The sequence below is a fragment of the Canis lupus genome, chromosome 9 (assembly GCF_011100685.1).
Source record: "Canis lupus familiaris isolate Mischka breed German Shepherd chromosome 9, alternate assembly UU_Cfam_GSD_1.0, whole genome shotgun sequence".
Classification (NCBI taxonomy): domain Eukaryota; kingdom Metazoa; phylum Chordata; class Mammalia; order Carnivora; family Canidae; genus Canis; species Canis lupus.
In genome coordinates, this window is record NC_049230.1 from 18,305,699 (window position 1) to 18,327,714 (window position 22,016).

General features: G+C 51.4%; 1 protein-coding gene across 3 annotated transcripts in view; it reads right to left on the minus strand.

The window, feature by feature from the left end:
* Nucleotides 1-2,124: 2,124 nt before the first annotated feature.
* The window catches only part of NMT1 (N-myristoyltransferase 1), a 40,729-nt gene continuing 20,837 nt past the window's right edge, over nucleotides 2,125-22,016 (minus strand). For all 3 annotated transcript variants that reach the window (XM_038547052.1, XM_038547053.1, XM_038547051.1), the window contains 10 exons: nucleotides 21,000-21,144; nucleotides 15,347-15,465; nucleotides 14,577-14,668; nucleotides 13,604-13,720; nucleotides 12,652-12,822; nucleotides 11,720-11,828; nucleotides 8,275-8,445; nucleotides 7,485-7,652; nucleotides 6,350-6,487; nucleotides 2,125-5,651 (listed from right to left, as the gene is read on the minus strand). In XM_038547052.1, the coding sequence (XP_038402980.1) occupies nucleotides 5,631-5,651; nucleotides 6,350-6,487; nucleotides 7,485-7,652; nucleotides 8,275-8,445; nucleotides 11,720-11,828; nucleotides 12,652-12,822; nucleotides 13,604-13,720; nucleotides 14,577-14,668; nucleotides 15,347-15,465; nucleotides 21,000-21,144 (1,251 nt within the window). In that variant the 3' untranslated portion in view covers nucleotides 2,125-5,630. The remainder of the gene's footprint in view (nucleotides 5,652-6,349; nucleotides 6,488-7,484; nucleotides 7,653-8,274; nucleotides 8,446-11,719; nucleotides 11,829-12,651; nucleotides 12,823-13,603; nucleotides 13,721-14,576; nucleotides 14,669-15,346; nucleotides 15,466-20,999; nucleotides 21,145-22,016) is intronic.

A 22,016-nucleotide genomic window follows, 5' to 3' on the forward strand; every position in this document is an offset into this window, starting at 1 on the left:
AGAGGCCCCAGCTCAAAATAGCCTGACCCCTCCTCTTGGCTCCAAGCTGCTTCCAGCATCACAAGACTGTGGGGACACCAACTCATAGGCTCCCCCTGCCCCCATCTCCACCATGAAGGGCCTTGAATGGGGAGCTGGCCAGTGGGGGGGGGCTTTTGCCAGGGAAGAACTGTTATGGCCCTAAGGGGATGGGACAGACTGAGGGAGCTGACAGGCCCACGCTTTCTGGGTTCAGCTGCATTTGAGGCCCCTGTCTGTTCAGTAGATGAATCCCAGAGACTTGGGGCTCTCCTCCCACCAAGCAACCAGCCTTTTAGATGATGGCCTGGAAACCATCCCGCTACTCGGGGCTGCCTGGAGTGGCTGGGAGAATGTGCCGAGACACCAGATGGCAGGATCCAGAGAAAACCTGCCAGAAAGGGGACTATTTATCTACCTATCTAATCTATCTTATCTATAATTGGAGTTCAATTTGCCAACATATAGCTTATCAGCCAGTGCTCATCCTGTCAAGTGCCCCCCTCAGTGCCCATCACCCACCCAGTCACCCCAACCCCCCACCCACCTCCCTTTCCACTACCCCTTGTTCATTTGAAAGGGGACTTTTTAGGCTTCAATGTGGCGCCCTGACATTTTGGGTTCCATCAGGCAAAAGCACCAACACTGAACCAGGACAGAGTTTGAAGACAGTTCTTGGCTTGGGGATGGCGCTGGGCTGGGGCTTGAATGCGTCCCAAGGAACCCATCCCAAGGAACCCAGGGGCTGGGCAATCTCACCTTCCTGCAACCTAACACCTGATGCAAGAAGTGAGATCCTCCCCCTGCTCTCTGTTCATGCTGAGAGTGGACTTTGGTTCTGATGAATTCAAGTGTCTGAAAGGGGATGCTTACACTCTGAATGGGCTCAGAAGCCTCTCCACGCAGGAACCACAAAGGAATGGACACCTGGTTCTCAGGGTTGTCAGGACACCTGGCAGCCAAACCGCAGGCCCGAGGAGGGAGCACAGCAAAGCTGAGTCCATTTACGATGTACATGGAGCAGTTAGGGAGTTGCCCTGTTTTCCGAGGGCCAGGTCTGGTCAGGGCCTGCACTGAGGGTCCCATGTCAGGTGAGCACTAGACTCTGGGCTCAGCCCCCGCTCCTGCTTCTCTTCTTTGGTTTGGTAAAGCCCAAGGAAGTGTTTCCTGCTAGAGTGAGAGCTCCAAAGCAGGGAAGTCAGCCTTGAAAGGGCAAGTCTTCAGTGTAGGAAAATTGATGGGAATGGATTATGGGAAGTGGAAGCAAAGAAGTCAGTTGTTACTACAGAGGTCCCTGGATGGCCACCCACAGGGCTGTGTTCTCAGCCCATGTCTAAGGGGAGAACAAAGGCCTGAGCCCTCAGGGCCTAGAGTGACCTGCTGTGGGTGTATGTGGGAGACACAGGGATGGGTTTAGGAGGGGTCTCGAGTGCTCTGGGAGGCGCCTCACAGATGACCCTGGGGTAGGTCCTGTGTCCTCTCAGGTGCAGCCCAGGTCCCCTGCCAAGGGGCTCAGAGGCACCAGCCAGAGGGAAAGAATGGGGGTGGGGGAAAATTGGGAGTCTAAATTCGGTAACTGGGGCCCTTCCTTGGAAAACTGGTTCAGTAGGTGTGTAGCGGGACCTGGTGACCAGCAGTGTTAAAAAGCACCCCTGGTGGCTCCGCAGAATCATCTGGCCACTGGCCGCTGGAGATGTGGCACCTGGACAAGGATAGGGCAGTGCCTGGGCACCCCCCAAACCCCCACAGGAGCCACTGCTGCTCCGGGCTGAGGGGGTGCTTTGCTCCCAGCAGCGGAAGCTGGGGACTGGCTCCTCTGCAAGGTGCCCTGATGTTGGCCCAGGGCCCAACTGCTCCTCTTACATGGAGCAAACCTGGGTCAGTACTGACTCCTAGCTGGCAGATGGGAGAAGTCAGGGGACAAGAGCCAATTCTGCCCTGAACAGAGAACCTTACCAAAGTAAAGTAGCTGCCTCTGTGGAACAGTCAGGAGTGGCTTTCCTTGCGGGGCTCCACTGCCACCCCAGAGGGTGCTCCAGCCCAGGCCAGGGGCTCCCATCTGTTCCACTGCCACCTGCGGACCCCAGGAATGCAAGGGCAGAGAGGTTTGGTTCAGCTGCTTCCTTTATTAGAAACAAGTGAGATGTAACCAGTGGAACTACAATGCATTTGGTACTTCCTCCCCCACCCTGGAAATGGATGTCCCTCCCACAGCCCAGAGAAAAGCTCAGACAAAAAGTGAAGCTTCCCCCTCCTGTTCCCAGGTTCGGCACACCTTGCCTGCAGTCAGTATCTCTGAATTTAACTGAATGAGAACGTCCCACACAACCTCCTAGGAGACAGCCTGTTGGCAGGCCTGCCTTCACTTTGCTGTAGGGCAAAACCAAAGATGATTTGCGTCTCCTCTGGTTCCGGAGCAGGTGGGTCAGGCCACAAGAAGGCCGCCCCCTGGGGGGGTGGGCACTGGCCAGGGATATGCTCATGCATATGCTCCCCTGGCCTGACAACCAGGTCCTCATCCTCTCCCAGATTGCAGCTTCGTGAAGCTACAGGCCTTTGGGCCATCCCTTCAGTTGGTTAAATGCTGGTCATCTTTAGGCAAAGAATTCAGACTGCAGGGACCCCCATGCCTGGGCTTCAGTGAGCCAGCGAGTCAGGGGGTCAATGGCAGTTAGGTGAGAGTTGCAGGCAAGGCCTGAATTTCCCATAAACTGGGTGTTGAGGTGGCTTGGTGTGGGCCAGCCTTCAAACTGGATGTGTCTTTGAAAGCAGGCATGGTGGGGGCAGGGGGACAAGCCCTATATACGCCTCCACCCAGAGCCAAGGCCTCCTTTCTACCCAGCTCTCTCCCTAAACAGAGATCAGAGGCCATAAGACTGCCCAGGTGTCAAATGTAGTCAATCCAAAGGCAGAGGTAAACATCTGGAAACATGGGAGTCCAAAAAGCCCAGTGGTACGAACAGGGAGTACTGGTGGCAGAGAGTGAGGGCCACGCCCTGGAGGCCCTCAAACAATGGCTGCCTGAGGCAGGTCCCAGGTGAAGAGCTTGGAGGCCCCAGGGTTGTTCCCTTGCTTGATTCACGCTGGCTGGGGCTCCACCATCCTGCAGGGCTCCTTATGAGGAGGCCTTGGACCCCAAGCAATGGTTCTCTCTGAGCTCTCTGACCTGAAGTCCTGGAAGGGGTGGAGTGAAGAACTCGGGAACTGTTTGGACAAAAAGATGAAGAGCAGGGACCAAGCTGACTCCTGCAGCCCAGGGAGGCGGTGCTCAGGGCTAGGGCTGGGCAGGGTCCCTACCATGACACAACAGCAGAGTCCAAGAAGCAGGCCATGCGGTCTTGGAGGGAGATACGGGGGGCCTTTCCAGGAGACCGGTTTCTTCCAGAGCAGCCATGGACTCCTGGTTTCCATCCTGTGGCCTGGGTCAGCTGAGGCAAAGCTCACTCCAGAGGCTGCTATGCACACCTAACCTCAGCAGCAGCTTGCCCTGGGACCTGGCCCAGAGCTGACCAAGCCTAGCACAGGAAGCCTTTCCAAGTTCCAGGTCCTGCCCCAGGTAGGAAAGAGTCGGGCACTTTGTTCTCTGATATCCTCAGATGCATGCACAGGGTAAGCTGCTCTGGGACTCGGGGTGTTGGCTGGCTGCTGTCTGTGAGGCTGTAAAGGCAAGCCCCTGCCTCTCCAACTCCTCCTGTCTGTAGAATGCAGTGCACATCTTGCTAAGAACAGCAGCTTCTTTGGTCTGGGTATCTTGGAGTCAAGGAGTCACAGGTCAGCCATGATCGCTGGTGCATGCAGTTTGCAGCACGGGAACAACGGGGAGAAGGGAGGCCCCTAGAGGCCGCTGATGAGAATGCAGAACAGTGGAGGGCAGGCTGGGCCCAGCAAGCCATCTCCAGAGCGGGTGGCACAGGTGGCACAGGTGGCACAGCCCCCAGCCCCAGCACACGATTTCCTCCAGCTCTGGGGACTCTGCACAATTAGCCTTCTGGCAAACCCAAAGCCTGAAACTCAGCTCTGTTAGCCTGCAGAGCATGGCTTCAGTTTATGAGAGTCGGCTAAACCTTCCTCCCCACCAGAAGTGGCCGAGAGGTGAAAGCAGCCAGGTCTCGCTCACGCACATGCCCTGCTCTCCTGTCTACCTTCTCCCAATGCAAAGTTATACACAAGCTTGGATGTGGGTTTCTGACAATTCCACAGCTCAATGCTCCCCAAGGGACTTGGCTGAGCGCAGCTGAGGAATGCCTACGCGGACAGCCACGTGACCTGAGGCTCCATTGCTTTTGGAGAAACTGGCAGCATCAATAACCGTCACCGTCACCACCACCACCACAAAGATCACAAGACATCACCAGCGAAAATGAGATTCAGACAATGGCGACACGAGATCATTTCTGCTGTCAAATCCAGATCGGCGTCTGGACACTGCTCCTTGCTACTACTTGCAAGTTATGCATCTTAGAAAGGAGCACAAGTGATGGCTAATGGATTGGAAGGCACAGGCCAGGGGCTGGTGGCTAAAGGGGTCTGGGTATTGTCCCCATGCCATCCTTGGCCAGCCACCCTAGGGCTATCAGGGTGCTGGCTCTTTGCTCTACGATGAGCTAAGCAGGGATTGCACTGGTATGGTCTCCACAAGGTCCCAGATGCTACAAGGAGGTCAGAGGTCCCCTTCAAACTGCCAGTCACCCCAGGCAGTGAAAAACAATGTCCCATGCGACTCAACCCTATAAGGTTGGCAACAGCTAGCTAAAGAGCCCTTTAAAATCAGTTGGCAGGATGACTTCCCACAGAGCAGGGCAAGGATGGAAGAAGGGACCCCATAAATGAACTCTGCTTCCACAGATGGTCCCCACTGCCCAATGTCAGGATGCAGAAAAGGCCTGGCTCCTGCAGGACAGCCCCAGTAGGGTCAGCTCCACCCAGGACTCCACCTGCAGTTCTGTGACCTCTCAGCCCACCCCCAGCTCGGCACTGTCCCTCCACCTGTCCTTGCCTTCTCAAAGCTAATCATTTCAGCCCATCCAGAAGGGGGACTAGATAAGATTCCCCACATTCTGTTTCTCCTGCTCCCCCAAGAAAAGTCAATGCCTGCTTTCAGAACAAAACAATTCACTGTACCAACATATGTTTCTCTGGCACTGTCCTTGGATTCTAATTCTGAGGAATGACCTGGATTCAGTTTTTCATTAGAGACCAAACATCCTTGTACATTTGGAACAGGAAAGATATTTAAAATATTTATATATATATAATATATATATATATATACTTTTATTATTCACCCGTTAACTCCATAATATGCCAATCACGAGCTAGTTTTCAGCAGTTACATTCCCTTGATCACGGCTGCAGAAGGATGTGATTAATTGGAAAACAGGGAGACCAGAGACACGGCCGGAGGTGACATCACACGGCCGGAGGTGACATCACGCAGCCTACGCCATTGCAATACAATTGTCAAGTTCAGCGGCGGTTTGGTAAAGCCGGTTCAGTTCTGTTCCCTTTGCCAGGGATTCTCACGTTTGTGAAAATTGGACCAACAAGTGGTGGGGTTCCATTTCCTGGTGTGACTTCTCAGTGGCTTTATCCAGACTCTCACTGGCAACTGATTATTGTAACACCAGCCCAACCTAGGAGAGCCGATGGGGAGAGGCAGAGTTGAGTCAACAGTTGTCCCCAAGTCTGTCCCAGTATTCCCCACCCCCCATCCACCTGACTTGAGAAGTCCCAAAGGACTGAGTTGGCACAGTGCCACTAGGCTGAGCCCAGGAGCTCTTATTCAACCTCTGTGAGGGGCATCCTTCATCTATCAGATCTTTCAAGGAAAGCAATTGCCAGCAACCCGAGCAACACTAGTCACAAGGCTTCCCTCCAGCTCCTCTACCACTATTTTGTAAATGCTGATGACACCATTGGCTGAGGCTGCCCTCTGGAGCTGGCAGAGGAAGGGCTGAGGATTACATTGGAATGCGGGCAGCTGCCCAGCAGAGGAAACCCCTCAGATCCTTAGACTAGAACCTTCCCAGCTAAGCACAGGCAGCTGGACTTGCAGTTCCCTGAGGTGGTCTCCAATGCCCTCCCAAGGTGGCTCATCTTGTGGGGAAAGAAGTTGGAGACAAGCTTCCTGCCTTTGTGTGGCTCCAGGGCCAGTCTCCTCTGCCACCCTCACGCCAGCTGCTGAAGGGGAATGTGGACCCTGCCAGTCTGGCCATCAGAGGGAGGTGACTTTCTGGGGGCCCAAATAATGCTGAGGCTCAGACCTATGGCACCATCTCTGCTGGAGACAAGAACTCCCTGACCCCAGCTGCGCTCGGCATGGACGACATACCTTCTCTGCTCCCATGCTGGGGCATTTCCAATTGTAAAGGTAATACTGCAGGTTGCCGTCCCCTATGCCAAACTTGAGCTTCTCCAGGAAGGTTTTGTTCTCCATGAGATCCAGTGCATTGAACACGTCAAACCCTTTCTGCAGGGCAGCAGGGAGAAATAAGAACAGATGAATAGAGATAAAAGCTGCTTCGCTTTCCTGCCCATTCCTACCATGGCATGGCCATACAGCATGGGTGGCCAGGACAATCCCTTCGGAAGCTCCGGCTGCTTCCAAACTCCAAACTCCAGCCAGCGCGGGCTATCTAGGGGCGGTGCTTGCAGCACTGGGAGCGCCACCCCACCCGGCCTCTCCTCGGTGTCCCACCAAGCGCATCCTTGTGTATGCAGCGTCTAGATCACTGCTCCTGTTGTTCCATGTTATGCCTCCCCAGAACACCAGTCATTTGCACAGTCTTCTCTGGAGACCAAGCCTGGAAGTACTTCCTCTGAGAAGCTGGCTCCTATCAGCTGCTCACATTTGTTCTGTCCCTTTACACCCCAGACACCCCAACTACTAGGCCTTTGCTGTGTACCCTGTGACTTTCTGGCAGCTGATATGCTGTTTTGAGGCTGTGACAAAGATATTTCCCACATTTCACCAAGTCGACCAGAAGGTCTTACAGAGCACAGGCTGGATGGGCTCCCATCTGGCCAGCCCAGGTGGACTGAGTTCAGGCAGGACCCATGATGAAGGGCTGACGCTGACCTCTTTGGGTGTCAAAGAAGCCTTGGCCCCACCCCCCCATGCGCTATAGTCAGCCGCTCCAGTGACTCACCACGACAAGAGACCAAACTCCCCATTCCCACGCTGGGGAAGTCGTAAGGAGAACCCCTTTACTCCTGGAGCAGGCCTGGCTATTCAGGCTCCTTGGCAGCGCCTCCCGTGAGAACGAAACTCACTGAAATAAATCAGGAGTTCAATGCCTTCATTTCATGTGGATGCTCCTTGCTCTCTCCTAGTTCTGAGCTGCTGGCTGAGAAGTGCTGGGCCCCTTCCTACGCAGAGTGCAAGGCCGAGGAGGGCTGGCAGCCCCAGCCACTGCTCCCACTGCCCCATCCCCATGCATCTCCAGGCCCTCCAGTCTGCTCCTCACCATTTTGGCGAGGACAAGGGCGTCGCTCATGAGGTCTAGAAGAGGGGTCTGGGTGTGGACGTTGTAGAAAGAATAAGCAGCCTTTAGACTCTTGTGGGTTGGATGGTTCATGATGGTGGAGGGAAGCGTATAAAAGCTCAGGAAATCTGTCACCTCACCATTCGCATTCTAAAGGGAAAACAATAGAAGGAGGCAATGTCACACATGCATAGGGAACCTACAGCCAGGGAACGGAATGTTTCCTATTGCTCTCATACCACCCCCAGGACAGCTCTGCCCTAGATGAATGGGTGCACACTGAAATAGGATGTGCAAGCAAACGAGAACACACTGGCCAAGGGCACTTGGGGACTGAGCCAGAAGGAAAATCCAGGACGGATTGTGGGCCGAAGTTGCTGAGCACTCTCCCTACACATTGTCAGGGGCTGCTTGCAGCCCACAATCCCCCAGATTGTGTCCCTGATGTCTGGCCAGCATTCCTGCAAGCATGACAGGCAGCGCTCAAAGGCTTATCAGAGGAAGAGGGGACTAGTGCTCTCTACTTCGCCATCCACGGAGGCTGGGGGTAGGGGCAGAGGCAAGAAGGGCTCACGCCAGTCCAGAGGGTTATCATTTTACCAAGTGTAAGCTACAACCTCCAGTCTTCAGGGAGGACCAAGCAAAGAGGACCAAGGAAGTCTAGGTGGTGACACTGCCATCTGTCATTTGGGCCTCTAGTCACCAAGCATGGGAACCCTAGCTGCTTGAGGAGAATGCCTCTTGGGGGCCCAGAACAGCCCTCCCCACTCACCTCCACTACAAAAGTGTCAATGATATTCTCCTGGGGATAGAACCAGTGCTCCACCTCCTCCTGGCTCATGACTGGCGTGAGGTGGAACTGCTTCAGGTACCTGGTGAGGAGCTGGTGCACTACTGGAATGTCCTTTTTTTCCATTGGTCGCAGCCCAGCTGTCTTGGGAGCCTGGAAGGAAGACAGACGAGACAGCATCAGATGTGCTGACACTGAGCATCTTGGTTCCCTCACAAGTCCTGAAGGTACCAAAAACTTCACACTGTATCCCTTCCTACCCTAACCCTGGAGGCATTCACTGAGGCCCTCAAGAGAGAACCCCCAGTCACTCCCGAGAGTGAGAGAACCACTCCCACCCACTGCCCCCAGGCACACAGGCATGAGTCCTGCCTAGTCAGTGTCTTCTGGTCCCTCCCTCCCAGGGAAGGCCACACTCTCTGGCTGAGGCTATTGCTTCAATCTCTTATCCACAAGGCCCAGGCTACCTTCCAAAGAACACAACCCATCAGGCCCCTTCCTTCCTTCAAACTCCCTAACATGGAGCAGAAGACCTTCCACCCACTGGACCAGCTGGCAGTTCTCACTGTCCTTTCCATCCTATTAGCCCAGTGGGTCTCAACGGGGGCAATTTTGAGTATTTGACAATACTGTGAGACATTTCAGCTGTCACAACTAGGAGGAGGGGTGCTACTGGCATCTAATGGGTAGAAGCCAAGGAAATACTAAATATCTTTTATTTTCATTTAAAACGTATTTATTTATTTGGGGGGGGGGGGAGACACAGAGATAGTGAGAAAAAGCACCAGCAGGGAGGAGAGGGAAAAGCAGGCTCCCCACTGAGTAGGAAGCCTGACAGGAGGCTCAATCCCAGGACTCTGGGATCCTGACCTGCGCCAAAGGCAGACATTAAGTGAATGAGACTGACTGACTGAGCCACCAGGTGCCCCACTACTAAACATTTTATAACGAATGACAGGCCCCATAATAGAATTACCCAGCCCCAAATGTCAATGGTGCCACGATGGAAGCAAAACCCTTACAGACGTGCTGGAGTGGGCCCAGCTTGGGGGCTACTCACTGACCTAGTAAAGCCCCGCTTGGCTCTGCTCCTCCAAACCCTTGCCACCTTATCCCACTGAGTCATAGCTGATTTCCCACACTGGTCTCTCTCCCAGAGACTCAGAGAGCACTTCACAGAACAGCTTCTCGCCTAAGCATGTTGGAACCCCTAGGCCCAGCAGAGTGTACACCAGATGTCCGTCTGTCTTGTTCAGACCCTGCTGCACCAGCCTGCTTCCAGCAGGACCTACTGCCGGTTAAATTCAGAAGAAAAACACCAAACTCCTGGGGCTTCATCTTAAACTGGGATCCCACCCCACAGCTGCTTTTTCTTAAGAAAGGCTTCAGTGGAATGAACCCATGTGATGCTTGGGAGTAAATACTGGGGCTGCTAGAACAACCCCAAAGGCCCAACACACAAAGGTGGGGTCAGCCAAAGCTGAAAGCAGGGTGGAGTTACAGTTTATATACCTCGCTCACTGCATAATACAACTGCTTCCCTGTGTAGAAAGTTTTTAAAAAGAGCTGTTCCGGGATGCCTGGGTGGCTCAGCAGTTGAGTGTCTGCCTTTGGCTCAGGGCATGATCCCAGGGTCCTGGGATCGAATCCTACATCATGCTCCCAGTAGGGAGCCTGCTTCTCCCTCTGCCTATGTCTCTGCCTCTCTCTCTGTGTTTCTCATGAATAAATAATTGAAACAAATAAGTAAATAAATAAATAAATAAATAAGCAAGCTGTTCTAGGACCTCAGCCATGTAAATTCCTCACTAATCCTGAGGTCTCCAGGGAACACTTGCTGACCTCATTTCTACATGGCAGCTCCCACAAGGACACCTCAAATTCTGCCATTGGAAGGGGCTAGCACCCATGGTGGGGAGGTCCAGAGACATTCTTCTGGCTGTGACATCACTTTAAGAATGCTCTCTGCCGGAGCAGCCCTGGTGGCTCAGCGGTTTAGCGCTGCCTTCAGCCCAGGGTGTGATCCTGGAGACTGGGGATTGAGTCCCGCATTGGGCTCCCTGCCTGTAGCCTGCTTCTCCCTCTGCCTGTGTCTCTGACCGACTCTGACACTCTCTCTCTCTCTCTCTCTCTGTGCCTCTCATGAATAAATACATAAAATCTTAAAAAAAAAAAAAAAAAAAAAAAAGAATGCTCTCTGCCTGCCTAGAACTCAGGACAAATCTGTCATTACAACGGGAGGAGGGGCACCTGAGTGGCTCAATGATTGAGTGTCTGCCTTTGGCTCAGGGTCATGATCCTGGGGTCCTGGGATCGAATTGAGTCCCATATCAGGCTCCCTCTCTATGTCTCTCATGAATGAATGAATGAATAAATAAATAAATAAAACCCTAAAAACAAACAAACAAACAAACAACAGGAAGAGACACCCATCACAGTCCCTGTTCCCAATCTGTTTTTCGGGGTGATATCTGTCACAGTTTCTCAAAACAGGACACCACTGACCCAGGCCCAGTGCTGATCAGCCCACTCCCAGGGTGATTAAGCCGGTGTGGTGGCTGACAAATGCAGGCAGGCAGCCCCTTGATCAGTAGGCACCCAGTAACCATGCTGACACGGACCAGAGAAGCTCTGTGGCAGGAAAGGCAACTTTCATGTCATTAGGGTCCTGAAACCAGGCACAAGCAGAGAACGAGAAACAGCATTTCTTTCATGGGAAAACTAGGTAAACTGAGACCCAGAACAGAAAACCAGCTGATTCCAGGCTGCCTACTCCTTTACTGGCCAAATCTGGATCAAGGGCACTGGGATTAGAAATCTGGGCTTCCTCCTTTCCCTGACTGAGGCCAGGCTGACACTCTGTAGCTTATTTACATGGGCTCTGGGTGGTGTTGCAGTTCAGCTAGCAGGTTCATCTTTCTTTTATTTATTTTTTAGAGATTTTGTTTGTTTATTCATGAGAGAGACAGAGACACAGGCAAAGGGAGGAGAAGCAAAAAAAAAAAAAAAAAAAAGGGAGGAGAAGCAGGCTCCATGCGAGACCTCCGAGATCACGTCCTGAGCCAAAGGCAGATGCTCAACCACCGAGCCACCCAGGCATCCCCAGGTTTATCTTTCTAGTTATGCTTCACCTGGGCTACAATCACAGAGAATAGGTGTTCCCTGAGCTCATCAACAGAGGACACAGAAGTCCATCCAGGTGCAGACACAGGAGACCAAGAAAGTCAGACTAAAATAAAATTCTTGCTATAGACAACAGAAACAACAGAGACAGAAAGTCCAGGAATTCGGAAACCCTGAGTTGGGCCACTTTTCTGACACCACTCCCCTACTCGCCCCGCCCTGCCAGAGCTCACTACGGTCCTGCTGAGGGCCGGGCTCTCCTCAGCCTCTCCCACCCCTGCCCATCGCCCCCAGCACCACTGGCCTCTGGCAGTCGGTAGAGCTTCATGGTACGCTGCATGGTCATATTTCTGCTCAAGTGGGAGAACTTCACTTCAATCAGCTTCCGTGGGTTCAGGGACCGATGCCAGTACCTGTGGGGGACACAGATGTCCTGTCCTCAGAGGACTCTGTCAAGTTCCACTGAGGGAAGGCATGGAGCTCTCTAGATGGCCGGCAGGTGGCGCGAGAGACACACCAGGCCCCCGTGAGCGCCAGGGCCTGTGCTGGGCCCCCAGTAAATGCAGAGCTGCCACAGCTCTTCCTGAATTTTCTTTCTATTTTTCTTTCCCAACTACAAGAGCCAAGTCCACGAAAAGACTTGTAGTCTTCTCGGAATGTGTATCCTCCTCCCCTCCTCTACTGCATTTGCCTGGTGTTTCACTTCTCAAATTTTTGAGGCAGAGACTATTCAACTGCTTCACACAGCTTTCTGACAGCTGAGGTCCAGAGGCTGTCCTTGGATCACAAAGGGATCAGACAGGGATCTGATTCCACAGGGTGCAGATGTGGGCTCTTTGGCCCACATAATATTCAAAACAAAATGGAGCCAACTGCTTAAAAGTCTTGAACTTTTACCATCAAAATCCAGTTTTGTGCTGGACTTTAAAAACTACAATAAAACCCCAGCAGAATTACCTTCTGCTTCCAGAAGGCAGGATTTAGCAGGACTGGAGAATGGCTAACCTCTCTGGACAGGGCACTGGCTCTCCAGTCTGTTCCTACGATCTCCCCCTTCATTTCCATACCTCCTACCCAGCTTCTCTGGGAACCTACCAGCCATCTTATCAGACAGAGAGAAGCAAGACACTCTCAGGCATGCACCAACCGAAGGCCAGAGCTGCAACTCAGTGACACAAGCTCCTTCAGCCAAAGCAGGCACACCAGGACCCTGAGTGCCTCTCAAGAGATCTTTACCTGCAGGTGCCAACAGGCTTTGGTAATACCACCCCGGCAGTGTAAACAGCTTGGAAAATGCCCTCCAGGTGAACTCGCCGGGTTATCTCCCGGATCAGGACTGGAGCCACCCTCTTGGAGCGCAGCTTCTTGTGGACACACAGGAAGTTGATCTCTACCATCTTCTTCTCTCTGGAGAGAAAGGGAAACACCCCAGTGACCAGGCTTTTAAAGGGGAAGGTAACCCCTTCAGGACCTTGGAGCAACCATGGGTGGGGGGGCTTCAGCTCAGGCATGCATTCTGCTGCCACCTGCACCTGGCAACCAGTACTCGGACTCCTCCTGTTCCTCGCTGCTCTGCTGCACCAGGCAAGGAACCCAGTCTTTTGAACCAGACCCCACTTTCAAAGGTAGGTGGGACTGAAGCAAACTCCTTTATTTAAAGGTACCACCAGGATCTGCCCCAATAGCAGGGAGAGGAGTCCCACCTTGAGCTGGCAAGGCACCCCAAAGTAAGTCAAGGGCTATCCAGAAGTTTTAAGGGTTCTGACTCCCACAAGAATCCCAGGCCTACAAAGCCCAGAGAACTGTGGCAGATGGTTCTGGTGTTTCCAGGGAAAATAAAGAGCAGAGCTCACAAGCCCTGTGACTGTTTGGATGTTGAGTCACAGTGGCTTCAGGCCCATTTCTGAAGCTGCTCAAGTGCACCACCATGTGACAGGTTCAAGTGCAAACGCGGAGCCCCTGTGCAGGTAGCACCCAGCCCTCATGGTGGACCTCATCCAGCACAGATCATGAACAAGAGAACGAGCAACAACACAGAGCAAAAGGGACAGCTCCTGTTATGAGCTTCTATTCCCAGCACCTGAGTTCCTCTTCACCCTCTTTTGTGGAAGATGGGGTATCTTTTCTTCCCCCACTCTCAGACCAAGCAGGATGGTGAGGAGGTGGGGGTGGAGTTCCCGGTGCTTACGTGTCATAGATGTGGATGTTTGCTGGGATGGCACTGATGAACCCAACCAGTTTCCGACTTGAGACCACTCGAACCCCGCAGTGCCACTGGGGGAGCCAGCCAGGTGGCCGGAGAGCCCTAGAGGAGAGACAGAGGCCGCAGCTGCAGGTGACCAGTGGGCTGGGCAGGCTGCCTGCACTCTGCAGCTGAGTCTGTTCTCACCTCCTGTTTCACTTCCCTAGGTAGCTAAATTCTCTTGAGGACCAAGCCCTCCTGGACACCCGTGGGATCAAGCCAGAGGCCTTGTCTGCTGCTTAGCCCACCTGGCCTACTTATCCACCCAATCCAAGGCTGTCATACTGAGGACTTTGTACCTGATCTCATTTCTTTGTGCTCACTCACTTTGATAACTGAAGTCAGAGGACCGGCCTCACTGGCTCAGCATCCAATGGGTCCCCTGGTTGTGAAGTGATCATGGATCCCCCAGAGCTCTGGTTTCCACCTGCCCTCCGGGTATCCTCACCCCCTCTTTCTGCCTGCCCAGTCTTCCTTTCAGGCAGTCCCTCTCCAGTTCAGTGCTGTGTCTCTACATTCCTGGATACTCAACATGGCACTGAGAGGCTGCTTGACTCAGCCAAGCAAGTAACCATATAACCAAGTGTGCTCAGGAACTGGATAGAAAATGACTTTTTTTTTTTCTTTCAAAATCTCAGTAGGTCTTTTCTTTCTTTCTCACACCAAGTCACCATATAACACAGCATCCCTTCTTCTGGGTACTGATGCTACAAAGGGTCTCCTTCACTTGCCTTAAATAAGATTTCGATTCTCAGCTCCACCTGGAAACGAGATTCCTTCAGATGTGAGTACTCAAAACGGACACCCTAATTTGCCATTCAAAGGCTGGTTCTTAGCAGGGATGAGAAGGTGGGCCCACCGTGGCAGCCTTGCCTTGTGCCCCACCCAAAGCCACCACCAGGAAGCCCTCATGGCTCACCATAGCAGAAAGTCCGGGGAGTAGTCAAACCGGAACATATTGTCATCATCCTCCACGTAGTTCTCATTCAGGAGGCCATAGAGTTCTTTCAGCTGCAGAGAGACAAGGGGCTGCCTCAGAGCCACCCTGCCATGGCTAGGGGTGAGGGAGGGCCCAACCTCGACTCCCTGGGGCTCTACGCTTTCCAGAAGGACAAGGCAAACCATGTTTCATCTCATAAATCCTTTCGATCCAGGCATGGCAGGGACTCTTTCAGAACGAGTACCCTAGTTGTACCAGGAAACCGAGCCACCGAGGATGGCAGAGCAAGAATGTCATCCAACTAGCCGGCTACTCCATTGTTAAGACACAGAACAAATGAATAGATGAACGAGGAAAACACATGCATGGCAGAAAGATATCACCTTGGGGAACTATCAACCTGCCTGAGAAGCCAAGTGCTAGTTAATGTGGCATCTTGGGGGCACCTGGCTGGCTCCATCGGTGGAACATATGATTCTTGGGTTTGTGAGTTTGTGCTCTGTATTGGGCGTAGAGATTACTTAAAAAAGAAAATCCTAAAGAGAAAATGTGGCATATCAGGCAGGCCTCAGAGGCAACAGATGGGGGGGGAGGGGGCCTGAGATGGCAGGTGTGTCTGCTCCAATCTGCTTGGATTGGCTCTCAAGAGAGTCCTAGAGGAAGGACTGAGTAGTAGCTATCTTCATATGGTGGCAGGGCTCATTGAAAGTCGCATCCAATCCACACTGCAGCCTGGCCAGCCTACTCACCACACCACGGTCCCCCAGGTCCAAGGCATCCCAGGTGAAGCCCTGGGGCAGGGTGTAGGGCTCCCGGCGGATGTTGTCTTTGTCAGGCTCCACGGGACCATGGGTGTTCACCACTTCTCCTGGAAGAAGAGCATAGCTAGGAGCCTCACCCCATCTCAGGGGGCGGGAAGGGGCTCAGCCCAAACACTGACCACAGCACATTCCTCCTGTCCCTAAGAGCCCTCCGTCTGAAGGACACTCTGTGCTTGGCAACTACAGACCATCTCTCCAGCTACCCTTAGTCCTCAGCTGAGAGCCAACTCCTAGCAAAGCCTCAGAACAATCACTAAGATCCAAGGTGGTTGGTTTTTTTTGAAATTCTTTTAAATCTCCCTTTGGTTACTAAATGGCAAACATTTATCTTGACTAATTTGGCATCCTGCCTCCCCGCTGGTATAAAGAGGACTGTCATGGTCCTGGACCAGACCCATCAACCTGGACAGATTTATAAGGAGTTGCAACAAGGCTGCTTTTGTGTCAACAGCAACAACAATGTACTGCGCCCACTGCTGACCCAGAGGATGGTATTGAGGCGCCAGGCTCAATCTTGGCCCTGCCAGTCTTGGCTTTCAGCAATGTGGGCCACTTAACTACTGCTGCCAACTTGGTTGTTTGGTGTTTACAGAGTCCTACAAGCGTTTTTAGGCTGAATCACGGAAGCCACACAATGCTGCCGGGAAGTTACCTACTGATTTGACATCCCCACACTGGACAGATGCCCCTCTTCTGTGGAGCATGTGGAGAGTACTTGGGGTGCTCAGATGATACAACCCTGATACCCATGCACAGCCAAATCAGACTCATGTGACACACTTGAGCAAATCGACCACTTAATTTTGGCCCTCAGAATTACTCAGTTTCTACAGTTCAGAGCTCCTTCATATTCACATCTGGAAGAATGCAATGTTTAGCATATCCTGCAAACTGAACCTTTGAAAGGAACCCACTCAGTTCACTGCTTGCTCCCAGCATCAGGCTCTGTACACACCAGGCATTAAATTTATGCTTTTACTGATTTTCAGACCCCTGGCCCAAATATGTCATTCTAATGTGTAATAAGCAACGACAGACCCTTCCAGTAATGGATCCATGGGGCAGATGGAGTGGAAGTAGCTGCCTCAGGCCATGAACTGAGGACAATGCCATTAGGACTGACCACCTAACACTCTCTCTCAGCACCAACCTGTATCAGACACTGTGCACTAGGAAACAGCAGGGAAAAGACAAAGTCCCTGTCCCCACAAGATGTACCATCTTCTGGCGAAGTATTTAATAGATAAGTCATTACCAACATCACAAACTGGAAAGTGCAGGCAACAAGGGAGACACATAGCAAAGAAGCAAATGGCTACCTCCTTTTTACCATCCAGCTCCCCAATAGGTTTGCTTGGGAAAGAGGTTATATTTTTCTCCCCTAGTTTATTTTTTTTATTTTTTTAAAAGATTTTATTTACTTATTTGTGAGAGACGGAGAGAAATAGGCTCCCCTCGGGAAGCCCCATGTGGGATTTGATCCCAGGAACCCGGGATCACAACCTGAGCCAAAGGCAGACACTCAATCACTGAGCCACCCAGACACCCCTCTCCCCTACTTCAGAAACTGGTCTTTTGATTTATTCATAAACTAGCCCTTGTGAATTAATTTCAGTCAATCTACTTCCAGTTCACTGTCATGTAAAATTTTGGGGGCCTACAAAGCCAAGAGGGCTAGACCCTTAGAAAGTACCAAGGATTTCTATGCTAGTTTTATCAAGGTGCTTGTTGGTTTCTTACTCTACTGAATTTATACCTTTTCCAAGATACCTTTTACTTCAGAAGCTGCTGCTGCTTCTCCTTTTTAAAAAAGATTTTATTTTATTTATTTATTCATGAGAGACAGAGAGACACAGGCAGAGAGAGAAGCAGGCTCCATGCAGGGAGCCCGACGTGGGACCCGATCCCGGGACTCCAGGACCATGACCTGAGCCAAAGGCAGCGCTAAACCGCTGAGCCACCCAGGCTGCCCTTCTTTTTTCCTAAATGATTTCCACAGGCAAGATACTGGTAGTCTTCCTCACTGTAGCACAATAATCTCAAGGCTAAATCTTTTCAGTTATGCTCCTTACTAGACCCTGCATACAATGAGCATTTCTATTCACTCCTTTACCATGTATCCATGGAATCCCAGAGTGCAGTAGTTCTGGGGCAGAGCTGGTGAATGGGATGGCATAGGCCCTCAGCATCATGGGCACTCAACAGACAGGTGAGCAGACACCTGTCCCCCAAGCACGATGAGGGCCCCTGACCTGCTAGACAGCTGTCACAGGTCATCTCAAGGCTGACCTCTGCAAGACATAGCTGACAAAAGAGTTCCAGGAAACAATGAGAAAACTAACACCACTTTTAATAGGTTTACAGTCTGGGGTGCCAATGAAGCTGAGGAGTGGCCCTGGGCTACTGCACTGTCCTCCTGCCAGCACCCAGCATCACAGCTTCCGCCTGTGGGGACAGGCCAGTCTTCCACCTTTGTAGGGCTTTTGAGCACCTCTTGCTATGTAGGTGTGGGAGGTTGCCACAGAGAATGATTGGAGTACAGCCAATGATCTCTAGGCCACCCAAACCCAGTAACTGACTGAGGATGCTGGGAACTTTAGAAGAAAATCCTGGACTTTCAGAGGGTTTTCTTTCTGTACACTCTCTCCCTGAAATTCTCTCTGCCTTCGACATCAAAGATCCCAAACCATGCACCACAGCAACTGTGAAGGACTTAGAAGCAAAGAGTGTGAGATTTGGAAGAGTTTAAACCTTATGAACAGGGCAAGGAAGAGGCTGAGAGTGGGGAGGCTTCTCTCACACAGCTCGGAGAAACCACGTACAAGCTGAGTTCTCCTCTGGGTAGTTACTTGTACAAATGAATCTAAGGGTGGTGAGATTCCAATCCATGGAGATGAGGGGGAAAGGATTCTGTAGCCCTCTACTATGGTAGAAAATGGATGACTTTGAAAAAGTAGAATGACATGATCTGAAAAGGGGATCCAAAGTTTATTTGGGGGTCGCCTGGGTGGCATAGTCAATTAAGCATCAGCCTTTGGCTCAGGTCATGATTCCAGCATTCTGGGATTGAGCCCCACATTGGGCTCCCTGCTCAGCAGGGAACCTGCTTCTCCCTCTTCTCCCCGTTCCTGCTCTCTCTATCTCTCTCAAATAAATAAATACAACCTTTAGAAAAAACAAGTTTATTTGGGAACGGAACTGTGTGTGTGTGTGTATTTGGGGACACAGAATTGCCACACAGCCTAAAACAACTGCTATTCAGAAAGCCCTTTGATGGAGAATTTAGGATCATGAACTTCTGAAAAATTCCAGGTCTCTGTAGTGGAATACAACCTAATCACACCTTTCCTGACAAGGTGGGAGTAAACAGCACAACTGATAGGCTTCCGGGCCACCGGCACCGTTCCAGTGGGAAAAATCATGGCAAGAAGCTGTAAGTCACACTACCCTGAGGAGAATGAGGCTGGCACCTCAGCCACGCCGACCAACTGAAGCCTGTGATGTGGTGCCCTCTGTGCACTGCCTCATGGAAACAACAGAAGCCTTCCTGTGGGCCTGACCACAGACCTGAAAGGGAGACTGGTCAGGCGCTCAGAGCAACGGCGCTTCCCCAGAGCCCCACACCACATATGGCCCAGGAGGCACATCCAGAAGAAATACAGCTGAACTGGTTCCACCTTCCTCAGGACGTCAGGACTCCTGTGGCAACTAGGCGGCTTTCTCACGAACTTTCTGACAACGAACCTGGAGTACTCTCTCCATTTACAGGTGGAGAAATGGAGGCAGACAACATAGAATAGTAACTGGACTAATGAGGAACAGAAGTCCATGGACCCCAATTCATCTCTTCAGCAGGTTCCATGTCTATGAAGAATGGAGCTAAGTTAACCATTTGCAAATTCTTAATGAAAAATAAAATCAGACCAAAAAACTCCAAAGCCCCATCTGAAAACTGGGCCAAAATGCCCGGCAGCCACCACAAAACGCCTCATTGTGCATTTCACTCAAAGGTGGAATTCTTCCAACTTCTTGGCGGGGAGTTGTCACCAGGACCCGGTCCTGGTAATGCCTTACTAACTGCATTACTACGACCCAAAGCCTTGCTGGAGAGCTTAGCCAGTGGGCCTGGGACCTGGCTGACCTGGGGTGCCTGACAGACAAGGCGGATGGGTCAGGACAGGGTTCTGGAGGAGTGCTTGCCACCGATTCACCACTCCTCACCATCCAGGCAGTGCTTTGCTTTCCACCCCGGGGGGGCATATCTCAGTTTGTCTGGATTGTGACTGAACTGTTCGAGAACTGCATCTGCTCTACAGCAGTTTCTGAAACTTGCAGAGTGGACACAAATCCCCTATAGGTTCTGATTCCATAGACCCGAGGTAGGGCCTGAGAGTCCGCACATTTACAAGTTCTTAGGGCAATGCCCACCCTGCTGGTCCAAGGACCACACTTTGAGTAGCACTGCCTTGTATTGCATACTCCCCACCCCTGGAATAGACCACCTCTGTGGGTACAGCAGCCCCTCTCCCCTCTCGAGTCACTGGTTCTGGCCTGCCCTCACCCCCCACCCCCTTCCCACCAAGAATTCTGGAAGAGACCAATCACACGCACAACCTGAAGGCCGCTTACATTTGGTGTCTCATGTTTTCTCAACACACTTTCTCGGTCATAGAGAAAATAGGAATTGGGCCATCAATAGGCCCAGAATCATGGTGCAACCACTCTGGAAATTTTTTGTCAACAGCGACATCTGAAGTTAGTCATCAATATTAGCTGTGGCTCAGCCTCAGCAGGCATCTCTAACTCTGTTATGTCGTCTCTCCAGAATCCTTTTAGCTTTTCTGCCTGTCCTACCCCTTTAAGAGCTCAATATAGCTTTTCTAAAGGGTGTCAACCAGACCTGCAGAGGGCATCCCGGGGGCTGAGCCATCACTCTTGAGCAAAATGTCAAGTTATGTGCAGTTGGTAAGTGTGTACTGGCTGAGGGACAAAGGGAAGGGGCTGGAGGACAGCCCACCCCAGGATCAGACATCTGCCCCATAAATGAGATGGTCTCTCTATAAAATCTTTGTGGGAGGAATCCCTGGGTGGCTCAGCGATTTGGCACCTGCCTTTGGCCCAGGGTGTGGTCCTGGGGTCCTGAGATCGAGTCCCACATTGGGCTCTCTGTGTGGAGCCTGCTTCTCCCTCTGCCTGTGTCTCTGACTCTCTCTTTCTCTCTGTGTCTCTCATGAATAAATAAAACTTAAAAAAAAAAAAAGAAATAAAATTTTTGTGGGAACACAGACCCCTGGGCACACAACCCTACTCAGCGTGTGCCAAGGTATGGTTTTTCTTTGTAGATTTAGAGTAGATGATGATGGACTGGAAGGAATCAGTACTTGTTCTCAATATGTACTCCTGTGACATGGTAAGGTCCCTGAACATTAGTGTTTTCTATACTGCACTTTAAAGACTGCCCTCTAAAAATAGCCACCAAGGAACTCCAAAACCCTACCATCCTTCCCTCACTAATTCAGTGTGGCACCCAAAGCTAAGACACATCCCTCCCCTTCGCCTAGGGAAGAAAACACATACATACCCAGTTTGGGGACAGGCTGCGTGTCCCAGAACTGGTAGCTTCGCTTGCTAGCCTCCTCCATGGTTTTGGCAGGACCCTGGCCCACTGAGAATAGTTCAATGGCCTTCTGTATTTCCTGGATCCTCTCCGCTGGCAAAGAGTTCATCTGGATGAGACAAAGTTGGGGAGAGAAAAGGCCCATTATGTTAACACACTTTTGATTAATCACAAGTGCAAGAGTTAAGGGGTGCAACTCAAGGAAGGGGTATGATCCTAACCCCAGAGGTCAGATGTCATCTGACAACCAAAGAGTGGTTGGTGATGGTTTTTTGAAGGGTGGGTGCTTCCTACAGGGTTTCTCCTTCTTAGTCTCATGTTTGAGGGCAAAAGGAATACATGCTCAGTGTAAAATTTCAAACAATGCAGAAATGTATAATACATATAGAAAGTAAAAACCCAACAATCCCACCCCTGAAATATAATCCTTATCACCAAAAGTCTGAATTTAGGAGGTAGGGTGAGAAGAGGCAAATATAATTTCAGACTTTTTTGCATGCAAGCTCCAAACACACACACGCACAATTTTCAAAAACTAGAATTGGGTCATATGGTATTATTCTATATGCTGTTCTTTAAATACGGTCCTAGAGACCTCTCCATGTGGACACACAGATCTGCTCATTTGAACTGAGTCCACTTTGTGGATGGACCACAATATATTTAGCAAGTCCCCCGCCGATGGGCATTTTCGTGGTTTTGTTCTTCAGCTTTACAAACAATGCCGTAATGAAGTTTCTTGTACATCTATTTTTGCTCACTGGAATATATATTTCTGTAGGATAAAGTCTATGAAAGAGACTTTCTGGGTCAAAGGATATGCACATTGAAATTGTAATAAACGGACGCCTGGGTGGCTCAGCGATTAAGCATCTGCCTTCAGCTCAGGGCGTGATCCTGGAGTCCTGGGATCCAGTTCCATATTAGGTTCCCTGCATGGAGCCTGATTCTCCCTCTCTGCCTGTGTCTCTGCTTCTCCCT